This window comes from Rhinolophus sinicus, chromosome 14 (genome assembly GCF_057876585.1).
Source record: "Rhinolophus sinicus isolate RSI-liver-muscle chromosome 14, RSI-T2T, whole genome shotgun sequence".
NCBI lineage: Eukaryota > Metazoa > Chordata > Mammalia > Chiroptera > Rhinolophidae > Rhinolophus > Rhinolophus sinicus.
In genome coordinates, this window is record NC_142514.1 from 138971393 (window position 1) to 138996854 (window position 25462).

A 25462-nucleotide genomic window follows, 5' to 3' on the forward strand; every position below is an offset into this window, starting at 1 on the left:
AGTGAATCCTTCTGTCCAGGTCACAGAAAAAGTCTCTAATTCAGGAGCCAGGGATTTGGGGCTAGTTCAGAGGAACAACAGGAAAAATCGTGCCGGCTCTGCCTGGCCTCTGCATGCCCTGTGCAGCCCCACCTCTCCGTCCACTTCAGTTTACACCCCCACACCCACACTTGCGCCTGGCCCCTGCCTTGGCCATCAGAGGGATCAACACCCCAGCTTGTGCCTCCCGTTAGGGATCATGCACCCCACTCTTCTAGGGTTGTTAGAACAAAGTAGCAGCAGACCTCACCCCAAGTCTCTGTAACACCCTTGCCTCTCAACCTGTGAAGACCAGCTCTGAGCCAGGCCCCTTGCCATCTCCCCTCACCTCCCTGCTTTCCTTCATGTCCTCTCTGGGATTTTCCTCTGGCTCTGCTCAGCCTGGTCATGATGGTGGAGCCGTAGGAGACAGGACCTGGGACTCCCCAAGATTGGGGTGTACCCAGGGCAGGTCATCAGTCATTCCTGCTAAGCCATCCCCCACCCCAAATTTATCCCTGCCAAAGAGGATCAGGTACATAATTGGGGGCACCTGAGACAGAACTAACCAACCCCAAAACGTCTTCCTGGGCAAAGGGGAGCTGACCTCGGGTTCTGGACGTTAGAGGGAAGCAGGAGAACCCTGGCTGAGAGTCAGCAGACTCTGATCTGATTCAAGGCCCAGCTCTGCCCATCGCTGGGCCTCAGTTTTCCCATCTGCATAGTCAGACAAGAGTCCTGCTGGTCTCTCAGGCCAGATCCAGAGAGGCTGGAAGTGGGCAGGTCCCTGCCCCAGGGAAGGGTAGGGAAGGACCCAGTGCTCACAGGGCCGTCTCTGCAGGTGGCGCCTGGGTGGCATACGAAGCTACAACCCTGAGCAGATCATGCTGAGCGCAGCCGTGCGCCGGGCCAGCCGGGACGTCAGCATCATGAAGGAGAAGCTCATCTTCTCGGGTACGCAGCCACACACAGGCCGAGGCTGGCACTGGGCTCCGCGCCCTGCACTCACCCCACACGTGCACACACATGCAGGGACACGACACGGATATACAGACATCCACACACACGGAGGCACACCCTCCACGGACAGTCATCCACTGCAGATCCTGCAGCTCACTGTCAGCCCCCAGGGTGGTGGGCAGGGGTGGCGTGAGGGGAGGAGTCTGCTTTGAAGGCCCATCCCCCTTTGCCTTGTTCATACAGGGACCCCACATACAGATTTCACCCCTGTTGTTGCCAGCCCTAGTCTGATGGAGGAGGCAGCTATATAAGCAAATACATGGAAAATTGGGTGTCCCTAGACCTTGAACAGATGGTGCTGAACCAGAATGGGGGTACAAAGAAGGAGAGAGAGTCAGAGCTCCCTGGGACAATGAGGAAGGTTTTGGAACCCACTTTGCAAGGAGGTGACATAGCTGAAATGGAAATGATGGCTAGGAGAGGCGTGGGTGACGGGTGCAGAGGGAGGGAAGGGCATTCTAGGCAGACAGCACGTGTTCGGAGGTAGTGAGGGAACACTGCTTGCAAGGGCACCAAGAACTAAATATCACTCCCTACAGCTTGTGGGGGGACGGGGGGCTCGGGCTTCATTCTGACAGCAGGGGAGGGTCGTGGCAGATTTGTCTTTGGCCACGTTTGTGGTAGGGCTATAACAAAGTACCCCAAAGTGGGTGGCTTAAACAGTAGTTCATTGGGAAGTCCACAATCAAGGTTGTCAGCAGGGCCGTGAGGAACGGATGTGGTCAGTCCTTTCCCAGACGTTCACACGGCGTTTTCCCAGAATGTATCTCAGAAATTCAGGTGATAGATGTGGACATGGAAACAGGAGAGATTTAGAGTATTTAGGAGCCGATGCCCTTGCATTCCAATCCCAGCTGTATCCCTAACTAGCTGTGGGAACCAGAGTACACTGTCTCACCTCCCTCGGCGTCGGACTCCTCGTCTGTAATGGGCTAGCACCGCATCACCGGGTACCTGTGAGGTTTAGCCCACACTGGGCCCAGAGGTGCTTGGTAAACTCTGCACGAAAGAGAGCCCCATGCGGTGACTGGTTTTGGTGGGGCTGGCTCCAAGGATCAAGGATAGTGTAACCATCTACTGTCACTCCTTCCTTCGCTTATTCCTCCAAGAGATGAATGCCAGGTACTGTTTTAGGTGCTTGGGGTACAGATTCTTGCCTGTGGGGCACTTACATTCCTCCTACCTTTGCTCGAAAACCCACCTTCTCCAGAGAGCCTTCCCTGTGCACCGAGGCTTTGTTGGAGCGCCTCCCCGAGCCCCATAGCCCTCTGGCCACACTAGGGAACTCATGAAGGAGGGGTGAGTCCCCAAGCCCCTGCACTGTGCGTGGCCCAGAGCAGTCGGGAGGGGCAGGTGGAAGGAATGGAAGGCAGGAGGCCACCCCCAGGTCAGGGCGGTTCTGCCCACCCAGACCCGCCCCCTTACAGTCCCCAAGGCCACTCGCTGAGCGCCTTCTGAGTGGAGGCTCCGGGGAGTCAGCCACGATCTTCCCCCCAGGCTGAGAGCTCCTCTCCAGGGCCCCTGCACCCCATCAAGCCACCTGCATCTCCTCTGGGTGCGGTCAGCCCTCCTCAGCAGACCTTTCCTGAGCTTCTGTTGTATGTCCAGTGCTATGCCAGGTACTGGGAACACACATGCCCAGACCTCGCCCCTGTCCTTGAAGTGCTCCAGATGCTGGGGGCCACACACGGTGACAGTATAGGATATGATGGGGCAGGGGAAACAGGCAGGGTCATCCCAGCCTGGGGGGAGCCAGGGGTGCTTTCAGGAGGCTGCAGGAACAGAGATGAGAGGAAGGAAGCCAGATTTTAAGACCAGGAGGGGTTGATCGGGGGTCACTCCCAAGAGAGGGACCAGTATGCAAAGGCCCTGAGGAAAGGAAACACCTGGGTGCCATGCTCAGGAGGGTGCAGATGGGTTTCTGTGGCTAGAAGGTGGCGTGCAGGGGAGACTAGACACCCAGGACGGCCTTGGATACCAAGTTCAATACCAAACCTGAACGCAGTGATTTCATCAGCTTCCAAGTACGTGGGTCATTGCGGTTCCCCTTCCCACGAATGATGCCAGCCATCCCGGTCCACCCCTCTCCTGCCCCCGCTCACACTCTCCCTCCCTCTGGCCCAACAGAGATCAGCGACGGCATAGAGGTGTCCGATGAGCTCTCTGTGTGTTCAGACAACAGTTACGACACGTATGCCAACAGCGCCACCACCCCTGTGGGCCCCCGAGGGACTGGCAGCCGTGCCAAGACGCTCATAGACCAGAGTGGCCATTAGCTGAAGACCTTTCTTCCCAGGCTGTGCCTAAGATGGAGATCAAGGAACCCGGAGAGCTGGCAGAAGCGTCTGGACTCGGGGTGCTCTGGGAGCTGGCTCCACAGCCGCCTCGTGGGCTCCAGCCCTTGTCTACCATGGACTCTCCTGGAGGGGGCGCTCCTCGCCCCTGAGCCCAGTCGGGCCAGGACTCCAGCCTCTCAGGTGCCCCTGCGGGCCTGGGGCTCCTTCTTCTGGAAAGTAGGGGGCCCAGTCCTCCTCTGAGACCCTCCCTCACACCCTGGTCTGCAAGCTTTGATGGGTCGCTGGGCCAGGCCATGCCCCTGTGGCAATGAAGGATGTGGATGCCCACGCATGACTGTCCTGTCCGTGCTGTGAGGAGGCAGCTGATTTCTCCGAGTTTCTCCTGCCTCAAGGGCCTGGGCTAGGCCTCTGCCCCCAGCAGCTCTGCTCTTCCGTCAGTCTCAAAGCACAAGGAGATTCAGCTCAGGAGGAAAGCCTGCTGAGACACTCCTCCTGACCAGCCTCCCAGCCCCCACTGCTGCTGGCCCTGCCCCAGGAGAAGGCCTGAGCCATGGCCCCCAGGAGCAGCTGGAGATGGCCAGAAGAACACGGCCAAGTGTCCAGCAGACCCCTGGGGCAGAGTGGCCCAGGAGATGCACTGACACAACCTCAGTTCTCACATCAGTGGCCACTGGGGAAAAGTGTCCTGGGTATGGTCATGGGTGGGCGTGTGGCCTTGGTGGCCTACAGTGGAGGGAGTGTGAGGGGCCTAGGCCACAGTGATTAAAGCTGCCATCTTGACACGTCATCTCTGAATTGCCATTGGGAGGGTGGGAGCAGAGCTCGCTAGGTTTAGGATTCAGCCCCCATGATTTGAGGAGGAGCCATTCTCAGAAATGAGCAGGAGGGTGGCAGGATGGGTGAGTCCCTCTCCCACCTCACCAGGGCTCCGGGGGTTCCTTAATAGCCTGGTGTTGGGGACCAGTATCCCCACATAGTGCTGGGGGAGACGGTCTTGGAGGAGTAAAGTGACCATCCAAGGCCACATAGCTTAGAATAGGCAGAGCCAGCGTCCTACCCGGCCTCGCCCAGAGTGTGTGCATGCCATCCGTAACCGGGTGAGCATGGCATGGCAGATGGGACGGGCTCCTGCACCCGATGCAGCGATGGGCAGTGGGACGAGGAGGTCCCCTCACAGCCACGTGGAGGCTTTCTGAGCTCCCTGGCCGACAGCCGGATGGACAGGCCTTCAGCTGGGAGATGCCTTCCCCCCATGGCAGAGGTTGGGCTTGGACATCTCAGAGATTTGGACCTGACTGAAGAGTGGCACCATGGGGGACCTGGGCTGAAAACCCAAATAGCCCCTGGAGCCACAGATGTCCCTTCCTGTCTTTCAGTCCTTGGCCTCTGCCCTCCGTGAAGGAGGGCAGCAATGGAGTCAGTGCAGGTCTATAATTCCCATCTTTGGCCTAAGAGTCTGTGTGATCTTGGGTGTGTCCTAAGAGGGGAGGCGGGGGTAGGGAACTCAACCCTAGCACCAGCCTGCATTAAATAAATGCAGTGCTTTCTGGGAGCCAAGGGATGTGTCTCTTTGCCAAGTAGGAGTTTGGCTTCTGGATAGAATTCTTGGGATCTGAGTGATTATGGCCCCTTCTTGGAGGAAAGGAAGAGAAACCCCTCCCAAATGTCAGAACCCAGACTGGGCCCCCCATATTAACCTCTAGTACTGTGACAGAGTCATCCCTCCTTTCCCCTACTGAGCATCTGCCAAGTGCTTCCCCTCCTGGGGCAGAGGTCAGCTCCCGCCTCTCCCTGGGCACAAGGGAGTATAAGTGAAACCTGGAACAGCTGAGTCAGGGGTGGAGTACACTGCCCTACCCAAAATGCCCCACAACCTCCTCTCCAGCCTTGGCAGGCACATTAGGAGAATGGGTTTGACCTTTCATGCCAGACGCTTCCTGTGCAGTCATCACCCCTGGCCAACATGGCCCCGGCTCCTGTTCAGACTTGTGCAAGTTGAGTCGAGTCTTCAGGAGGGGATAGAGGGAGTTGGGAGCTCTGAGTGGAAAGGCCCTGCCCCTTGACCTGCAGGATTACTGAGAACCCCACCTTCCTGCCATCCTCCCCTTGTCTACAAAGGACAGCCTGACTGCCCACTCACAGGGAAACAGGAAACGGGTCTCCTCCCCTGCCAGCATACCCTGTAGACTCCTTCCTTCCTCCTTGGGACCTCAGCAGGTGAGCCCTCCTCCAGGCTGAGCCCACCCTCCACTGCCTCCAGGGCCCTGCGTGAACTTTCAGCCCCTCCTTCCCAATTACAGAGACAAAGGTGCCCGAATCTAGAGATCCAAGATGGTGGCAGCACAGGACGATGCTAAACTCCCTTTTTGCTCACCCTTTCCCATGAGCAAAGTCAAACATACACGTGTACATAGAAAGCAATTACTCCTACGAGACAACTGAGGACTCCACAAACAGCATCTGAACAACAAACAGGAGAAGATGGAATAGAGAAGGCTAGGAAGCCGCAGGACTTTGCGGGAGCTGCAAGAACTCTCCCGGCCAGAGGAACCTATGAGCACCATTGTTTGTGTCCCTGTCCACATTGATAGGGTGGCGGCTGTACTCAGGTGCTCTGGCCTCCTGCCAGGTCACTTCAGTGTGTTCCCAGACGCATCACCCAAGCGCATTTCGGCCCTGAACAAAGGAGCAAGCACAACCAACAGGATATTACTACACACACCTGGCCTCCCCACCTGGAACCACTCCTCTCAGGAGGCCAGGGTCTCCATGCCAGAGACTCTCGCTCGGCTCCTACCAGGCTGCCAAAACCACCGGCACATACAGCCTGCACAGAGGTCTCTACTACGTAAGGCCACTTCTTCAAGAGTAGGAGAGTTATTTTGTTTAATTCATATAAACAAACAGAAGTCAAACAAAATGAAAAGAAAGAATATCAATGAAGAAACAAGAAAAATCCCCGGGGTGGTTGGTGGGGGGTGGACTAAGGAAACGGAGATAAGTAATTTGCCCAATAAAAATTCAAACAGTCATAAGGATGCTCAGCAAACTTGAGAGTGGAATGGAGGAGCTCAGGGAGAACTATAGAAAGTATAATAAAGAACGAATCAGAGATAAAGAATACTATAATGGGAATGAAAAACACATTAGAAGGAATCAACAGCAGATTAGCTAACACAGAAGAACAGATCAGTGACCCAGAAGACAGGCTAGTGGAAATCAATCAGAACAGCAAAAATAAAAAAATATTAAAAATGAGGAATGGTTTAAGGGACCTCTGGGATAACATTAAGTACTCAAACGTTCACATTATAGGGACCTCAGAAAGACAAGAGAGAAGGGACAGAAACTTTATTTAAAGAAATACTGTGTTTCCCCCAAAACAAGACCTACCCCAAAAATAAGCCCCAGTTAAGATCTGACAGACAGACGCATTTAGTACGTTATGACGATGTTCCAGAAAATGATGACGTGACTGTATGTGAATAAAGGTAGATTGTTGTACATGAAAAAATAAGACATCCCCTGAAAATAAGCCCTAATGGGGCAAAAATTAATATAAGACCTGGTCTTATTTTCAGGGAAAAACAGTAATGGCGGGAAACTTTCCTAACCTGGAAAAGATAACAGACATCCAGGTCCAGGAAATATAGAGAGTTCCAAACAAAATGAAACCAAAGAGACCCACACCAAAACATATTGTAATTAAAATGGCAAAAGTTAAACAGATACTCTTGAAAGAATCAAGAGAGAAATGAGTAACATACAAAGGAAACCACCTAAGGTTATCAGCTGATTTCTCAGCAGCAACTTTATAGACCAGAAGGGAGCAGCAGGACATCTTTAAAATACTGAAAGAAAGGAACTAGCAACCTAGAATAATTTACCCAGCAAGATTCTCATTCACAATTGAAAGATAGATAAAGAGTTTTCCAGACAAGCAAAAACTAAAGGAGTTTGTCACCATTAAACCAGTTTTACAATAAATGTTAAAGGGTTTTCATTAAACAGAAAAGGAAAGGCCATAACCAGAAATAAGAAAATATTAGAAAGGGGAATATCTCACAGGTGAAAACTTAATACAGGAAATGAGACATTTAAAAAGCTACTACAAAGGTCAAAAGATGAAAGTATCAAACTCAAATTACAATAAGTAGTTAGGAGATACACAACACAAAAAAATCTAAAACGTGATGTCAAAAACATAAAGCATGGAGGAGATGAGTAAAAATGTCGTCTTTACAGAATATAGTTGAACTTAAATGCCTTTCAACTTAAAATAGACTGCTATAGATACAGAATGACATACATAAACCTCATGGCTGCCACAAACCAAAAACCGACAAAAGATATACAAAGAGCAAAGAGAAAGGAACCAAATAAAATACTAAAAACAGTAAACCACAAGGGAAAAGATCAATAGGAGCAGAGAACTATAAAAACAACCAAAAACAATAAACAAAATGGCAATAAATACATATCAATAATTATTTTAGATGTAAATGGATTAAGTGCTCCAATAAAAAGACACAGGGTGGCTGAATGGATTAAAAAACATGACCCACCTATATGCTGCTTACAAAATAACTCACTTCAAATCAAAAGACACATACAGACTGAAAGTGAAATCAATAAAGAAACAGTGGCCTTAAATGACATTAAGCCAGATGGATTTAATTGATATATTTTTTAAACACTTCACCCAAAAGCAGCAGGATATACATTCTTTTCAAGTGTACATGGAACATTTTCCAGGACAGACTATCTGTTCAGCAACAAAACAAGTCTCAATAAATTTAAGGAGATTGAAATCATATCAAGCATCTTCTCTGATCACAATTGTATGAAACTAGAATTACAAGAAAAAAACTGAAAAACACACAAACACGTGGAGGCTAAATAACATGCCACTAAACAATGAATGGGTTAACAATGAGATCAAGGAGCAAATCAAAAGATGCCTTGAGACAAATGAAAATGAAAACACAATGACCCAAAAATATATGGGACACAGCCAAAGCAGTTCTAAGAAGAAAATTCATAGCAATACAGGCATACTTCAAAAAACAAGAAAAATCTCAAACAATCTAACCTTACACCTAAAAGAACTAGAAAAAGAACCAAGCCCAAAGTGAGTAGAAGGAAGGAAATGATAAATATTAGAGCAGAAATAAATGAAATAGCGGCTAAAAATACAATAGAAAAGTTCAATGAAACCAAAAGCTGGTTCTTTGAAAAGATAAACAAAATTGACAAAACTTTAGCCAGACTCATCAAGAAAAAAAGAGGGCCCAAATAAATAAAATCAGAAATAAAAGAGGAGAAGTGACAACTGACACCAGAGCGATACAAAGGATTATAAGAAAATACTACAAACAATGACATTGAACAAATTGGACAACTCGGAAGAAATGGATAAATTCCTAGAAACATACAATCTCCCAAGACTGAATCAGGAAAAAACAAAATCTGAACAGACCAATAATAACTAATGAAATCGAATCAGTAATCAAAAAACTCCGAACAAACAAAAGTCCTGGATCAGATGGCTTCACAGGTGAATTTTACCAAACATTCAAAGAAGAATTAACACCTATCCTTCTCAAACTATTACAAAAAATTCACGAGAAGGGAAAGCTCCCAAATTCATTTTATGAGGCCAGCATTACTCTGATACCAATACCAGACAAAGACACTACAAAAAAAAGGAAACTACAGGCCAATAGCCCTGATGAACATAGATACAAAAATCCTCAACAAAATATTAGCAAACCAAATTCAGCAATACATTAAAAAGATCATACATACACCATATCAAGTAGGATTTTTCCCCAGGATGCAAGTCTGGATCAATATCCGCAAATCAATTAACATAATACACCATATAAACAAAATGAAGGATAAAATTCACATGGTCATATCAATAGATGCAGAAAAAGCATTTGACAAAATCCAACATCCATTTATGATAAAAACTCTCAGCTAAGTAGGGATAGGAGGAACATACTTCAACAAGGCCATATATGACAAATCCACAGCTAACATTATAATGGTGAAAGGCTGACAGCTTTTTCTTTCAGCTCAGGAACAAGACCAGGATGTCCACTCACCACTTTTATTCAGCATCATCTGAGAAGTCCTAACCACAGCAATCAGAGAAGAAATAAAAGGCATTCAAATTGGAAAAGAAGTAAAACTCTCATTAGTTGCAGATGACATACTATATAGAGAGAACCCTAAAGATCCCACCAAGAAACTATTAGAACTAATAAATTAATTCAGTAAAGTAGCAGGAAACAAAATTAATGTGCAGAAATTGGTTGCATTTTTATACACCAATAACAAACTATCAGTAAGAGAAATTAAGAAAACAATCTCATTTACAATTGCATCAAAAAGAATACAAAATACCTAGGAATAAATTTAACCAACGAGGTAAAAGACCTGTACTCAGAAAACTACAAGACACTGAAGAAAAATTGAAGAACACACAAATAAGTGGAAGAATATACCTTGCTCTTGGTATATTCACATGGCAGTTAGAGCAGGAATCTCTATTAGCCCTCCTGCCGACATGAAACTCGGGCCACGGGGGTGGCAATGATCTGCCCAGGGCCGTGGGGTGTGTCAAGCCAGTGCCAAGAATGGGCCATAGGTGCCCCAGGCCAATGCGGGCTCTTGGCAAAGCAATCTCCCCCCAAAATACTGTCTTCCTGCATGAAGCCAGATCCCCTCACCCACTCCACGGATACCAGGCCCTGAGGCCCTTTGTAGAGGCAGCAAATGATCCAGCAGCACCAGCCTATGGAGTCGCTTCCCTCCAGCTCCAGGAGGCCAGGCCAGCCCAGAGCTGCCTCGTTCTCTCCACCCCAACCAGGCCTGCCCAGGACGCCACTGTGGGACACTCCTGTCCCACTGCGCCCCCTCCACAGCAGGTGCACTGTTGAGTGAAAACCACCTCGACGTAGCCCATACCACAAAGGACCACACTGTCCATGCACAGACCACTGTCCACAGAGAGACTCCAGTCAGACACAGAAACGAACAATCAGAGAAAAAGAGGCAGGGACACGCGAGGCATAGCAGATGCACGGTCCCACAGTGACCCGTCTGCGATCAGCAGGAACACAGACACAGCACAGTGTCACACAGGGCAGAAGGAAACCTAGGCCTCTAAGCCATGCAGTCACATTCTGGGTCACATCTGCCACTACACGGTTCCACACCCACCCCAGTGCTACGCCGTGGCCGAGTCCCATGCACGTCCACACTCACACAGGTACCCGAGATCACCTGCGTGCTCACAACCCCCCGTTTGCACACCGTCTCCCCAGGGCAGGCACTCCCCTGCACACACACAAACACACCCTCATACCTGTGCCTCAGTCAGGGGCACAGCCAGTGCCCACTCACCCCAATCCAGGCACACGGACCTGGAGTTGCACGCCGTCAATCCCATGCTTAGTCCTGCCTTCTCCCTTTCCCTCCCTTCCAGGGCTGGTCCCAGAGTGGAACAAAAGCCCAGTGTCCCCTCCTCCCCTCCCCCTCTCCTCTCCCGTCTGGCGTCCAGTGCCTTTGTCCTCCTACAGCTGAGCCTGAGCGGCAGTCTGAGCAGAGTGGCAGGGACATTGGACCACGGCTGCCAGAGGTACAAGGGCAGGACAGGAGTGGCCCGTGCAGGAGCAGCAGCTGTGGGGGCACTTGGGAGAGGGTGTGGCCAGGTAAGTGACAGCAACATCCAGGGTGGGACTTAGGACCCAGGGCTGTCCTGGCTGTGGTGTCTATAAAGCTGAGCATGTTGGCGAGGGTGTGGGTATGAGAAAAAGACAGGGTGGCATGTCAACTTTTAGGGGCCGGGTCCCTGAGTCTGCATCCGGACCTATGACTTGAGGAGGGATGGGACAATGCCAGATGGAGCGCTGCCTGGAATCCCTACCTTGCGTGTTCCAACTAGGTGCCCTCCAGCCCCCAGACTGGGAATGCCCAGGGCGGAAACTGGGTTTGCTGTCCCTGTGTCCGGGGCCCAGAGCAGTAGACAGCCATAAAATGAATGGAACAGTACTCGTGCACTTCCCAGAAGGCGATGTCCTCATCACCCCAGACAGCTCCTTTTGCCGTGGCACATCTCTGCAGGGAGAAGTCCCTCCTTACGCTGATGAGACCTGCTCTCTTGGATCTCAGCTCAAAGGGGGGCTGCTTTCTCAGTCCTGAGAGGACAGAATGAGGCAGCACGCTCTGATGACCTCCTTCACCTCCCTCCACTGGTCCTGGGCTGCTGCGTGCAACACACTCCCACTCTAGCAATGCGGCTGAGCGGCTAGGCATGCCGTCTGGAGCCAGGCGCAGTGCCTGTCCCCTCTACTTGGGCAAAGCTGTTAACTTCCAGGGACCCTGCCCACCAGGATGCTCATGTGCTGAGATTCTGAGGCAGGGGACCCACCACCCCGGAGGACCTCAGCGTGAGCAGTGAAAGCCAGGGTGACCCTGGGCAAGATCTGACCTCCAGGGCAGAGCAGTCTCAGAGCAGGCAGAGCAGCTGGGATGAGAACAGAGGGAGAGACAAGGGGCAGAGGCCAGAGCTGTGCTCCCCTAGAGTATGTTGCCACATAAAGAGTAAGCTCCCTGTCCCTGGAGGTGTGCAAGCGGAGGCTGTATGTTCATAATGGTCAAATCATGACAGGGCACGGTACAGCCCTTTAGTGTGTAGAGAGATTTCACAAACACTCCTCCTTTAAGCCTCACACCAACCTCTGAAGGGCAGGTTCCTTCTGTGTACTTGTTTCCTCGTGACAAACTTAAAAAAGAAGAGGGTGGGGCTCTAAAGAAACTTTTCAGGTTGTGAGGATCAAATGAAATTATATACAAGAAAGGAACTAGGTGTGCTCCCTTCCTCTTGAGTAAGAACAATGTAAGGACCGTTTGTTGAGTTGGTGCTAATGCACCTAGCACTCTTCATACATTCCATTTAAGAGTCAAAGTCACAACAACCCTGTGAGGTAGGCATTATGAGCCCATTTCAGATGAAGACAGGGAAGAGGAATGATTTGCACAGGTCACGGAGAGGCCGTGTTAGAGGCAGAATTAGAACCTGGATCAGTGCTGAGAGCCAGGCTCTTTCTACCTCCCCACGGTGCTTCCTTGAAAACAGACATGGCTGGACTTCCGTCTCAGCGGGAGCTCTAACCTCCTGCCCTCCATCCCCCTGGGCCTTTGCACAGGCTGTTCTCTCAGCTGGAGACCCTCCCGCCACTTCCCTCCCTTCACCTGGCTAATTGTACCTATCCTCCTCAAGGATGCCTTGCCTGACTCCCCTCCACCTGGGTTTAGTGCATCTTCTAAGCGCTCCCATAATACTCTGTACTTCCCATGGGACCCCCGCCAAGCTGTGAACTCCAGGAGGAAAGGGACCACTGCCTGGTACAGAAAAGGCTCTCAACAAATACTTGTTTAATACATTCACTCGACCTTGAATAGGTACTGACCACTGTGCTGCTGGGGGAGGGGCAGGTATTAAACAGAAGGACTGATCAGGGTTTGGCAATGGGGAGCACCCACGGGAGATCCGCAGGAGACAGGATGGGTGAGGAGGAGGAGGAGGTAGTTATACCGCGCGCGACCTACACTCTGTCTCCCTGGGTAGCCTGAATCCCTTTACCAAAGGCTGCAGTTCCTCTAAGGGGCTCTCCCTATACAGATGTTTTGTGCAGGTTCTAGTAGCCTCCCAATCCTCCCCGTTCAGACCCTGGAGAGGTAAAGGCTCCCTAGCGTTGGTAGCCATGTGGCACTGCTCCATCCCTGGTAGGAGTCCCTAAACACTGTCTATGCTTTTGCAAACCATTCCTTTATTAGATTCCCCTCAGATGACCCCAGTTGAGAGTGTGCCATCTGTCTCCTGTCAATACTAATTGGAAACAGCTTAGCAAGTTTGAAGACTAGGAAGGGTAATGTGGCTGAAGTGGGATAAGCGAGGGAGAAGGTGCTCCAGCTAAGGCAGTGCCTCGCCCCTCAGGTGGGCAGAAACGAGATCCTTGCAGCCATTAGGATCTGGGTGGGTGGCTGGAAGGAAGAGCCGTTGAATGAATGCAAGCACACCACTAACGTTCACGCAGCCTGTGATGAGGGGCCGCCTGCCTTCTGTCAGGCCCCAACCACGTGGATTTCCCGATGCTGTCTGTGTACTCTACCCAGCAGGATGCTGGAGGGCCGGGTGCGGGAGGAGCCAGAGCTCGGCACCGAGGCACCGTGCGCGGGCTCCTGCCACGCGCAGCGCGTCCTGCAGACCCTCAACGCGTACCGGCGGAGCGGCACCCTCACCGACGTGGTGCTGCGCGCTGGCGGCCGCGACTTTCCGTGCCACCGAGCTGCGCTCAGCGCGGGCAGCGCCTACTTCCACAGCCTGTTCGCGGCCGGGCGCCTGGAGCGCGGCCTGGCCGTGGTGCCCGTGGTGCCCGAGACACCGGGCACGAGACCAGCGGGGACGGCGGCGGCGCTGGCTGTGGTGCTAGACTACGTGTACGGCGCGGGCGTGCGGCTGCGCGCCGAGGAGGAGGCGGCCGCCGTGCTGGCGCTGGCTGAGCGGCTGGGCGTGGCGGGCCTGCGCGAGGCCTGTGCACGCTTCCTCGAGGGCCGTCTGCGCGCAGCCAATAGTTTGGCTCTGCACCGCGTGGCCGCGGCCTTCTCGCTCGCCTCGCTGGCGGAGCGCTGCGGCCACGTGCTGCGCCAGGCCTTCACCGAGGTGGCGCACCACGCCGACTTCCTGGAGCTGGCGCCTGACGAGGTGGCAGCGCTGCTGGCCGACCCGGCGCTGGGCGTGGCGCGCGAGGAGGCCGTGTTCGAGGCGGCCATGCGCTGGGTGCGTCACGACGCGCCGGCCCGATGCGGGCAGCTGCGACGCCTGCTGGAGCACGTGCGCTTGCCCCTCCTGGCGCCGGAATACTTCCTGGAAAAGGTGGAGGCTGACGAGCTGCTGCAGGCCTGCGGCGAGTGCCGTCCGCTGCTGCTCGAGGCCCGTGCCTGCTTCATCCTGGGCCGAGAGACCTGTGCACTGCGGGCCCGGCCTCGGAGGTATGCCCCCCAGCCCTCTTGCCTCTCGCCCATCGTTATTCCCGCTTTCTTCAACCACTCATCATCCTTTAATTCAATGACTTAATAGTACCTCTTAAATGAGATGCAGTTATTCATTCAACAAATATTTTTTAGGCTTAGTGTTGGACATTTTGTCCTTGAAGAGTTAACAGTCCAATAGGGAGGTGCAGGGATCTCACACCCTACGCACATTCTTTCTTTTGCTCATTCATTCATAATTCTGAGTGCTCCCTGTGCAGGTCTTGTGCTGCGTGCCTGGGCCTCTAGAGTGATTTGGAAACACTCTATATGTTCCGGGAGCTCAGATTAGTAAGGTATATAAATAGGCAGCCTGGAACACACTGGGAGACTTTGGGTGGAGCAGTCCAAGATGGTCTGTCATCCTTCCAGGGATAGAAGACGAGGACTCCTCGGTCTTACCACTTTATCTCCAATTAAGTACAGGGCCTGGTACAAAGAAGGTGTTTAATATTTGTCAAAGCAGTTAGGTAGGAAACCAATGGGTTTCTAAAATGAAAGGGTTTGGGACTTCTGGTGGGGTCAGAAGCCTGAGGGTTCAGTGGGAGGGCAAAATGCTTTGCGGAAAGGGTGTGTAGCCTGGTTCAGAAGGATTAGTGATTAGGGTATACATTTAGATGGTTATAGGCGGAGAGAGGCAGCAGCATTAGAGCGGAGGTCACAAAAGGGTGAAGAGAATGGGTTAGCGTCAGATAAACCTGAGCTTGAATTCTCACTCTTTCACTTACTGGCTTGCAAGACTTCGGGCAAGCTAAAGTTTGTGAGCCTCAGTTTCCTCCTCTGTAAAGGGAATAATAATCCCTGCCTAGTAGAGCTTGCATAAAGATTAAACCAGGTGATTTTTCTAGTTAAGGTTAAGGACTATGTCAAGATTATTTTTCTGTCACTTAGAGGTGAGTAGAATGGGGTGAGGATTAGTGACCCTCGTCCCGTCAATAGCCAGAGGAAAGGTTGGAGGTGACGGAATCCAGCATGGGGGTTAGGAGGGAGGCAGAAGGGCATGGAAGAGCAGTAGGCCCGTATGTGGTCAATGAGAGGGTGAGAGAGGGCCAAAACGTGGGTGTGGATCAAAAAGTACTGGGCTTATCCCCGTGCCAGATTCATGGACCTCGCTGAAGTAATCGTGGTCATCGGTGGCTGTGACCGCACGGGGCTCCTAAAGCTGCCCTTCGCAGACTCCTACCACCCAGAAAGCCGGCACTGGACCCCACTGCCCAGCCTGCCCGGCTACATGCGCTCAGAGTTCGCCGCCTGTGCTCTCCGCAATGACATCTACATCTCCGGTGAGGGCAGGGCTGAAGTGGGAGCCCCATGGGATTGGCTCATCCCCTCCCTCCAACCGCCCTTTGTTTCTTCCTCCAACTGGGAGATGAGGGTGGTATTTTTCCTGATTACCTAGTTGTATTGGCTGAAATGGTATGTAGTTCTGCAGAACCAATCACTGGTGTGATTCTGCCCTTTATTCAGTAAAGACAGCTTCAATTCATATTAGTGTTAATCACGTCTCTTTAGCCTACTGTGTGCCCTGAATTATGCTAAGCACCTTATCATTTAATTCTCTCCATAACCCCATTTCACACATGAGAAAACAGGCTCAAAGAGGTTAAGAATTTCCCCATTGTCTCAAAATTGGCGACCTAGAAAAAACATATACTGTATCTGCTTGATACCACAGACTGTGTCCTCCCTGAAATTCAGGCCCTGGAGACTCAGAATAAAACACAGTCCCTGCTCCCCTGAAATACCCTGGAGAGGGGGAATGGACTTCACTTTATGACCAGGCAGAATTCTGTGGGGAATTCCACTCAGGGAATGTGGCCCAACTCGGAGGGACTAGCATAATAAACAAAGGTAGGAAAGTGCAGAAAGGAATCTGGGATCCCCAGGGCTCTGAAGTGCAGGTTGAGTATATCTGGGACAGGACAGGAAGCCATGGTAGATGAGGCAGGAAAGGGAGTCTGGAGTCAGTTCAGGGAGGCTTTGACTCCAGGCCTAGGTAGACTGCGCTGGATATTGTAGGGAGCTGTGGGTGCCTGGGAAGGATGAGAATGAGCCAGGAAGGCCTCAGAGACCTCCAGGCCATTTATCACTGACCACTGATTGCCTTTGAGCAACATGTGGGGCCGCTGCCGGGTGCCGCCGCTGCTGGGTGCCGCCGGAAATACAGAGGCAAGGGCTACAAAACGGATGTGGCTCAGGCTGAGGGGTGCTGTCAGGATTGTCCCTGGGGAGGCTACTCCTGAGAGATGAGACCCTGGTCAGGAACCCCAGGGCAGCAAGACGAGGGGAGGGAGAGTCCACAGCCTGCATCCCCAGTGCCTGGCCCCGTGGCACGTGCTGTGCCTGTCATGAGCACCAATGCTGGGCTTGGGGGCTGGAAGCTCTGGCTCTAATCAGTGTTCTTGCAGTGAAGGCCATGTGACCTTCAACGGATCCTTCCTGGTCTCTTAAGCCTCTTTGAGTTTGCTGTCATGGAGGTGAAAGCAGACGTGAGCCATGATTATTGGGTTACCCTCTACCCCTCCCTCCCAGAGCTGGTGGCCCTGCTTTCTCTCCGCCCCAGCACATTGTTGATGTTTGTCTTGGGTATCCTTTACACTCTTACCTTCAGAAGAATTCTAAAGTCCCCCCCTCTCTGCTTCCCTGAGCACAGAGCCTGGGTGCCACCACAGGGTGCCCAGTGCTTAGTTCCTTCTCCCTGAATCTCTTGGGCGTCTCCCCTCAGGAGTCCCTGCCTGTTTTCTTAACTCAGACCTCCCCACCTCGTGTTCAAAGCATACTGTCTGGGTCACAGGCCCGAAGTCTCACACCAGCCCAGGAGGAAGTCCTTCCTGCTATCTCCCCTTAGCCCTGCCTTTGGCTCTGGGGCAACAGCTGCTTCTCTTTCCCTAGGAGGCCACATCAACAGCCGTGATGTGTGGATGTTTAGCTCCCATCTGCACACGTGGATCAAGGTGGCCTCACTGCACAAGGGCAGGTGGAGGCACAAGATGGCGGTCGTGCAGGGGCAGGTAGGGGCATGCAGGAGCTGCTGCCTTGGGGACCGAGGTGCACATCTACGGGCGCCCTTAGGGAAGGCCTCTAAGACCCTGTCTTTGTAAGAAGGGATCTGAGGCCTCGGAAAGGAAAGGACTTGCCCAAGGTCACACATAATAATGCCAATGCTGATAGTAATTACTGTAATAGTATATAGCCTAGCGGTCAAGGGTGTGGGCTCTGGGGCCAAATAGCCTAGGTTTTCATCTTGATTGTGCCACTTAAGACCAAAGAAACCACAAGACATTGCCAATTATCTTTGTAAGTTACATCCCCAATTCAGAAATGCCAATCAAAGTGCTCCTTAGACTCAGTTAAGGTGGTAAACCTTTAATTCCTAGCTATTGTTATTAAGCATCAGCTTGGTGCCAAGTATTTTACAGATCAATTCCGCATTCAGTACTCATCCTACTAGAGAGCAATCTCATTATCCCTGACTAATGAGAGGAAATCTGCTAAGGTTGGCTCAGAAACAGGGTAGTGGCAGCAGTAGGATTTGTCCTAGGGAGGCCTGGCCCTAAGGCTGCGGTGGAATAGCTCATCGCACACATCCCAAAGCGGTGGGCCCCCGACGCAGCCAGCCCTGACTCCTGGGGGGCACCCCGGCTTCTGCTCACCCACAGCTGTTCGCGGTGGGCGGCTTCGACGGCCTGCAGCGCCTGCGCAGCGTGGAGCGTTACGACCCCTTCTGCAACACCTGGGCGGCCGCGGCGCCCCTCCCGGAGGCCGTGAGCTCAGCAGCCGTGGCAGCCTGCGCCGGGCAGCTCTACGTGATCGGGGGTGCGGGGCAGGACGGCGTCAGCACGGACAAGGTGGGCGTGGAGAGGGTGCTGGAAAGCCTGCTGTGCGTGGGCCCTGAACCGGCGCTTTCCTGTTTTTGTCCATTTTCTCAGTCCAGTCAACATCTCTGAGGAGTAAGCCTCATGTTTGAGGCAAGGAAATGAGTTCTGAGACTACCCCAAGGTCACACAGCGGGTCAGCTGCACAGCTGGGCCCGAAAGTGTGGACTGGTGCCATATGGTTTCACTGATTAAAAATTAAGCCAGGGCAAGAGGGGGATGAAAATGTTTTTCCACCATTCAAAACAAAAAATACATTCATTACTGAAAGATTAGAATACAGAGAAACCGAAAAATAAAAATCACCCATAATCCCCCCACCTAAGGATAACTACTATTAATATTTTGGTGTATTGCCTCCAGGGTTCCTCTGAACTGACTTTTGCTTTTGTTTTAGTTTTGTGTTGTTAGTAAAATTTTGCGTTGTGCTTTTATTCTCCTTTAAGTAGAAACACGCCACATGCTTAGCAACTCTTCACAGCCATCATTTGAGTCTATAATAGGCCACTGGGTGGGTGAACTAGTCTACTAACCCAATTTTCTGTTGGACATTTAGGCTTTTTTGTGAGTAAAAATTGATCTTCGTCATGGCAGCTCTCTCCCTCCCCTGCCGGCCTCACAGGCCTGTGGCCCTGGGATTTGAATCTTTCCAACCCAGGATCACTTGCCCCTCCTTATCCTGCTTCCATTCTTCCTGCACACCCGCCTGGGGCTGGCTGGGGAACTGCCCCCATTCAGTACCCTTTCATGCAGCACTGACTTGCTATAGGCCATTTTGGGGGTCTCCAAAGAAATAATTGACACAGGAAGTCATGGCAAGCAGGCAGGTACAGGTATGAACCCTCAGGAATTGTGAAAGGTGTCTTAACCAGCTGTGGGAATGGGAGCTGCGACACGCCAGCTGGAATCCTGTCATGCCCTTAGAGCAGCGGGAAGATGGTTGACTGACAGTGTGTGCAGCCGGGAACACATCTCCACGGGGACCTGCTCTGAGGTCCCTCTGTAGCACTAATGCAGATGGTATCGCCATCTCCTGGGTTGGAGACCTCCCACTGGACTTCGGAAGACGAGGAAGCTTTCGACACAGGGAGTTCAGGAGTATAGGACAGAAGGTGGAACTAGACTGAGCAAGTCGAGGCCAGGGACAGTGAGTCTCTCCGTCATACCCTCCCAGACTAGTGCTGTCAGGCCTGGCAGGCACAGGCACACGTCGTGTTCAGCGAGTCCCCCTGACAGAGAGGTGGGAGTGCATGAGCAGGACAGTTGGGGGGTGGGTTTTCACCACTGCTGGTCCTCCTGCCCCTCAGGTGCAGTGCTTTGACCCCAAGAAGGACCGGTGGAGCCTACGGTCGCCAGCCCCCTTCTCACAGCGCTGTCTTGATGCCGTCTGCCTGGAGGATACCATCTACGTGGTAGGGGGCCTCCTGAGCAAAATCTTCACCTATGACCCTGGTGCAGACGTCTGGAGGGAGGCAGCTGTCCTCCCCAGCCCTGTGGTGAGTGGAGGCTCCTGGGCATGGCCCTGGCACTGGTTCCATTCGGGAGAGGGAAGAGCACTTCTGAGGTAGTGAGTCCTGTGTCTTAACTCCATGCCAGGTGGTTTTCCAGTTCTCTAGCTTTGTCCTCACAATGACAGCCAGCCTTGCATTTCACAGGTAAGGAGACTAACCTTAGAGAGATTGAGGCCCCAGCCCAAGGCTACCAGTTACATTAATGCAGAGCCTGGAACCCCAGCCCCAAGTGCTGTAGCCGCAGATGGGTGGCTTATTCTGAATGACCCTGCACTCTCTCCTGTCCTAAAGGCCACCAGTTGGTAGCCTATTGTGGGGGGCTGGGGGGCGAGGAGAAGGGACTTGGTAAGTTCCCCTGCCCCAGTGACATCAGAGAAGGGAGGCCCATGTTCTGGATGCTCTGGCCCCTGTATTCCTCACCTCTCCCACCTGTCACCTCTCCTGAAACTCTACAAAAACTATGTAGGGCTGTGTTTGCAAGGGTGGGCCCTTCCCCTTCCGACCTTCGGTGATCCTAAGAGCCTGAGATTTCTGGCTTCTCTGAGTCTGAGATCTTAAGATGGTGGCGGTGGTGCTAATTGTTGTTACTGGAGTGCTTCCGGCATCCCAGGCACTAAGTAAAATGCTTTCCATGCTTAACCCCATTAACTGTTAAAGGAACTTTTTGAAGGTACTATTGTTCTCATTTTGCAGATGAAGAAACTGAGGCCTAGAGAGGTTAGGGGACTTGTCTGAGGCTATTCATTTAGTAAGGGTCAAATCAGAGCTTCCTGCCTTCCATCCAGTTTCCTGTCTACCATTCGGAGTGCCTGCTCGTATTCTGTGGGTTTTATTGTCTGGTCTGGCTGGCTAGGCACAGAGGCTGGACCCCATAGCCGATTGTCTTTCTGTTTGTTCACCCAGGAGAGCTGTGGCGTGACTGTGTGTGACGGGAAGGTCCACATCCTTGGTGGGCGGGATGAGCATGGGGAAAGCACCGCCAGGGTCTTCACCTTTGACCCCAGCAGTGGGCAGGTGGAGGCCCAGCCGTCCCTGCAGCGCTGCACCAGCTCCCATGGCTGCGTCACCATTGTCCAGAGCCTGGGCAGGTGACTCACAGTGGGACGACCTGAGTCGGGAGGCAGAGAGAAGGGACACTCACTATTCTGCTTCCCTCGTGGCACCTCCATGTAAATAGCTTCTTCACTTATTGCCTCCCTTTCTTGTAGAAATAAAACCTCATTCAAAGGTTGGGTCTGTGTTCCAGCTCAAGCCTCCTTTGTCTGGAGAAGTAGCTGCCCCCTGCTTTGACTCTATAAAACACCTATTTTACCTCATTTATCTTCATAATAGCAGCGTGGACATTTTTTTTTAAAAAAATTATGAAATATTTCGTGCATAAAAGATTATTTTATTTTTGTTGTTTTAAGAATAATAAAATATCTGTGCTCCTACCACCTGAAGAACTAGGACAGTACAAATGCCTTTTTAGGCTCCTGTGTCTAATCGAGGGGTGAGCTCAGAGGAAGAGAGGAAACAAAAGGTGCCACAGATTCTGAGGTGGAGGCCCAGTGGTTCAGGTTCTGTGCCTGTGTTTCCAAGGCCTGGAGGACAGAGGAGCTGGCCGGACCCCATCTGGGGCTTCCTCTCATTTGCACTCAGATTGCCTTCTGAAGAGTTCTCATGTGCTCCTTGCATCTCCTCCAACACAGAGCCAGCCCCACGCCCCTCCCATTTTCCAAAGCCCCAGGGCCCTGTCTGTGTTGCGGTCTTTTCAGCTGGGGCTGGCTGGCCCTTCACAGCCCAGCACAAAGGCCCACGTCCCAGCTGAGCCCCTACCCTCCGATTAGCGCAGATTAAGGAGACTGTGACCATCTGGACACAGCTGATAATAGCAGAGGGGGGGAGGGGAGTGGGGTGGAGGCCCAGCCCCTCAGAGCCTGCCTGCCCCCACCCCATGGATAATACCCATGACACAGCTACGGTGGCTGTATTACACGCCTATCCTGGCAAAAGCCCGAGTAGGAAAAATAGGAGCAAGCTCTCCCTAAGGACATGGGCGCCTCATCTGGGCTTGGCACTTCCTGTGTGCCAAGCAGCTACCCCATGATGATCACTCATGTCCCCCAATGCCCTTTCCTACTGTCTATCTGGGTAGACCTGACATCCTCCACCCCAGGTTGACCACTCGCTCCTTGTGTCCCTTCCTCATCTGTCCCCCTTCTATCACCTGATGCATGGTCAGGCCTTTATTCTGTGAGGTGGAGGCCCAGTGGTTCAGGTTCTCCAGTCTCCCGACATACACACAGGATGCCCTCTGAGGCAGAAGTGTCATTTTCATCTGTGTCCCCCCCAGGGCCCAGAACAAAGCCTCTCACTACATACATTAAATCTTAAGTTTCCTGGTTTCTACCTCCTAATACACCGGTGAGTTGATACTATCACCCCGCCCACCCTTTATAAATGAGGACAGAGACTCTGAGTTGTGAAGTGACTTGCTTACTAAGTCACTTGCTGGTGAGTGGCGGCAGGGCCAGGATTCGAGCTATCTCCAAACCTGGGTCCAGCTACCTCCAAAGCCTGCTCATTCCATGCACCCAGGCGCTGCTACCGTTTCTCCGAAAATAAGACCTAGCCGGACAATCAGCTCTAATGCGTCTTTTGGACCAAAAATTAATATAAGACCCAGTCTTATTTTACTATAAGTAAATTAAGTAAATTTTACTATATAGTAAAATAAGACCGGGTCATATATAATATATAAGACTGAGTCTTATTAATTTTTGCTCCAAAAAATGTATTAGAGCTGACTGTTCAGTTAGGTCTTATTTTTGGGGAAACACGATAATCTGAGAAAGTGAATCAGTTGAGTGAAGCACAGGAGTTGTTTAGAAGCAGGAGATACATCATTTTCACCAAGGGAAATCCCAGCCTGAAAGGATATTGTCCTGCCATTAGGGGCCTCCTTAGATGAGGGGAGACATAGTTCACATCCCTGGTGAGTGAAGCTCGCAGGAACATAAAAGGTGACACCCCACATGTCCTAATTCTCTAGGACTACTGTTTAGACTAATACATTCGTCTCTTGGTTTAACTAATAGTCCATATGTGGAAGGTCGCCCTGGCTCCTCGTCCACTGCTGCCCCATCCCCACCCCGGCAGCCTGACCATAAGTCCAGAGCACTAACCCTGAGCACGGCCCCTTAGCCACACAGGTTTGCAGAACAAAAACTTAATTCTTGATATACCATCAGAAGCCTTAGAAGCCAAATTTGGTCTTTTGAGTTTCTTTGAATAATTCTAATTGTAAGGATCAATATTTGATGACTGTTATTCTTTCTTAATGGGCTTCCAAGGACCAATGAGGAAATATACTTATTTTTTTTAAAAATAGAATAAAACTCATTCTATCTTGCAATCACCACATACATTCATTGGATTCTTTCATAAATCTAAAATACATTATGAGATCTTGATGAATTAATTTTTCCTATATCTTGAAAAACTTTGCTATTTCATCATCCTAAAAATTATTTCATTACTCATCAATTATTCCCAACTATGCCAAACAATACTAAGAAAGGAAGAATGATGGTATTGCCTAAAAGATACAATGAAACAAATATCGCCATTATATCATCCTTCAGTTTCCACATTGCATTGCCCAAAATACTGATTATCATCTTTCAAGAAGGTATAAAAGAAGTCTAGAGACATCAGTTAAGAATTCAGGATTTTTCATTTTCCACCCATAATGACTAAAGAGAAGAAAACTGACAGAAGACATTTCACTTATTACAAATTAGAAAATGAATGCAGAGGCACACAGCAGCACTCTAGCCTCTAAGGATGATGGGGAAATTGGTCACATTAGCAAAATTTTTCCTAGATGAATTTTTTCGAATTCCAGAATTGGTAAATGAACAATATATTTCTAAAAACAGAAATGAAATATGGTATTTTAAGTCATTATTTAGTAAAGTCATTCAACGGGAAGGATTTCATCACACAAAATATTTATGACAAAAACCTGGATCATCCTGTTTTGCTAAAAGGTGGTGTGACAATATTCTTTCATCTTTTATGATGCTTATGTCCCCAAATTTACTTGATACAGTTTGTTACATTTCACAAGTGGAGACATGCTGAAGACAGTTGAGTAAAAAAGGTGACTGGAGGGAAACAGATGCTATTAAAAAAAATTTTTAATTCATTGGCTTGGTCATTCTTATAAATCTAAAAATGAAAATGTTTTAAAATTATGGAGAAAGAAAATGGCTGTTCTTCCACAAAATTACGAGCCATCAAAAATATTACATGCTGACAATGCAAGTGCAAAAAAAACAGTAAACCAGAAAACCCCCCGACACGACGATAAGCTAGAGCCTATTAGAGATGTATTTGAAGTCTGCAATCATAGTTCATGAGTTAAGTTCCAGCTTCACACAAAGCAGCTGTTGAGCATTTCATTGCATTGAAGGGAAGCTGCCCATTTTGGGTACATACACTTTCAAGACAAGGAAAATTTTGAAATTGTTTGCTGTTTTAATTCATCTATTTGTATGCATATACAGAGATATATGTATTACATATATATACATATATATATATGAATGACTTTGAGATATAATTAACATACCATAAAATTCACCCATGTGAAAAGTATAATTCAGTGGTTTTTAGTAGAGTTCTGCTAATACTTGTTAAAATTTGTAAAGTTGTTTTTCACTATCCCTTTCTTTTGTAAATTATTTGTAAAATGACTTAATATAGGAGTAAATCCATATGGTGATAGTGACTATTTTTCCTGTTATACTGACCAGTATTAAAAAATCCATCTCTTCTGGTCCCCCACCTTTGATGGGAAAGTGGCCCTATTGCTGTCTATGTTCTCCCTCCCACTCCCTCTAAAAAGCAATAATATTCTTAAAGGCCAGGAAAGCACGACCCTTTCTCTAGGCAATTTAGAAGATGCAAAGGGTCCAATTCCTCCGGCTCATCACACAAAGGGCTGCCTGGTGCAGGCTGGTCATGGGAGCAGTTGATGGCCCACCAAGTGAGGGAGGGATGAATCCATCACAGCAGTCCTCCCCGCTCAGTAGACAAAGGCCCAGCTGCACCTGGCCCGCTAAGTGACATAATACAGGACTGAGGCTCAGTGCTTTCATTTGTATTTGAGCTACTGAGGCTCCATCTTATTGTGAATGTGAGGGTATGGGATCAGGTAAGTTGTTTTTAGGGTCTCATGCTACTTGTTCTGCAGTCAGAAGTGGGCATCTTGAGATATTCTAAATACTTTTCTAAATGTTTTTCAAAGCCTAAGAGAAATTACCCATTCACCTAAGATGTGTTACATGGGTTTATTAAAATCGCTGTAAGATGAGGTTAGTAATGGAATCTGCCCATTACAGGGATGTTGAGGTTAAGTATGTTCACAGCAGGCTCATGGCACATAACAGTTATCTTCTCACCATGATCATGCTGCTTATCAAATTATAGATGTAGCTTTAATAACTAATATGGGAATGGTTTGTTTTATAGATTAAATAACATCAAAAATCTGATGCCCCAAAGATAATAGTTAAGAAAAACAACCTTTGAGGTTGAAAATGTTGACTTTCAATGATACCTAAATGTTTTCCTGCTGATGTCGGCAGGC

General features: G+C 50.2%; 2 protein-coding genes across 14 annotated transcripts in view; both read left to right on the forward strand.

Annotated features, from left to right (window-relative positions):
* GDPD5 (glycerophosphodiester phosphodiesterase domain containing 5) overlaps positions 1–4122 on the forward strand; it is an 87155-nt gene extending 83033 nt beyond the window's left edge. For 10 of the 12 annotated variants that reach the window (XM_019726456.3, XM_019726460.3, XM_088791559.1 and 7 more), the window contains 2 exons: positions 860–972; positions 3166–4122. In XM_019726456.3, coding sequence (XP_019582015.1) covers positions 860–972; positions 3166–3314 — 262 coding nt within the window. In that variant the 3' untranslated portion in view covers positions 3315–4122. Of the gene's footprint in view, positions 1–859; positions 973–2969; positions 3063–3165 lie in introns of all 12 variants that reach the window. The other 2 variants (XM_088791560.1, XM_088791561.1) reach the window with 1 other exon arrangement.
* Positions 4123–4270: 148 nt separating this feature from the next.
* KLHL35 (kelch like family member 35) lies at positions 4271–22171 on the forward strand. 2 transcript variants are annotated; one of them, XM_019726462.3, is made up of 7 exons: positions 4271–11056; positions 13524–14399; positions 15537–15721; positions 17331–17449; positions 18098–18286; positions 19621–19809; positions 20728–22171. In XM_019726462.3, exons 2-7 carry the CDS (start codon positions 13528–13530, stop codon positions 20914–20916), a joined length of 1743 nt encoding a protein of 580 aa, XP_019582021.1. In that variant the 5' UTR covers positions 4271–11056; positions 13524–13527; the 3' UTR covers positions 20917–22171. The 2 variants fall into 2 exon arrangements, with proteins under 2 accessions (XP_019582021.1, XP_019582022.2); XM_019726463.3 differs by adding an exon at positions 19910–19968 and having other exon boundaries at positions 4271–14399; positions 20728–20877.
* Positions 22172–25462: the final 3291 nt, after the last annotated feature.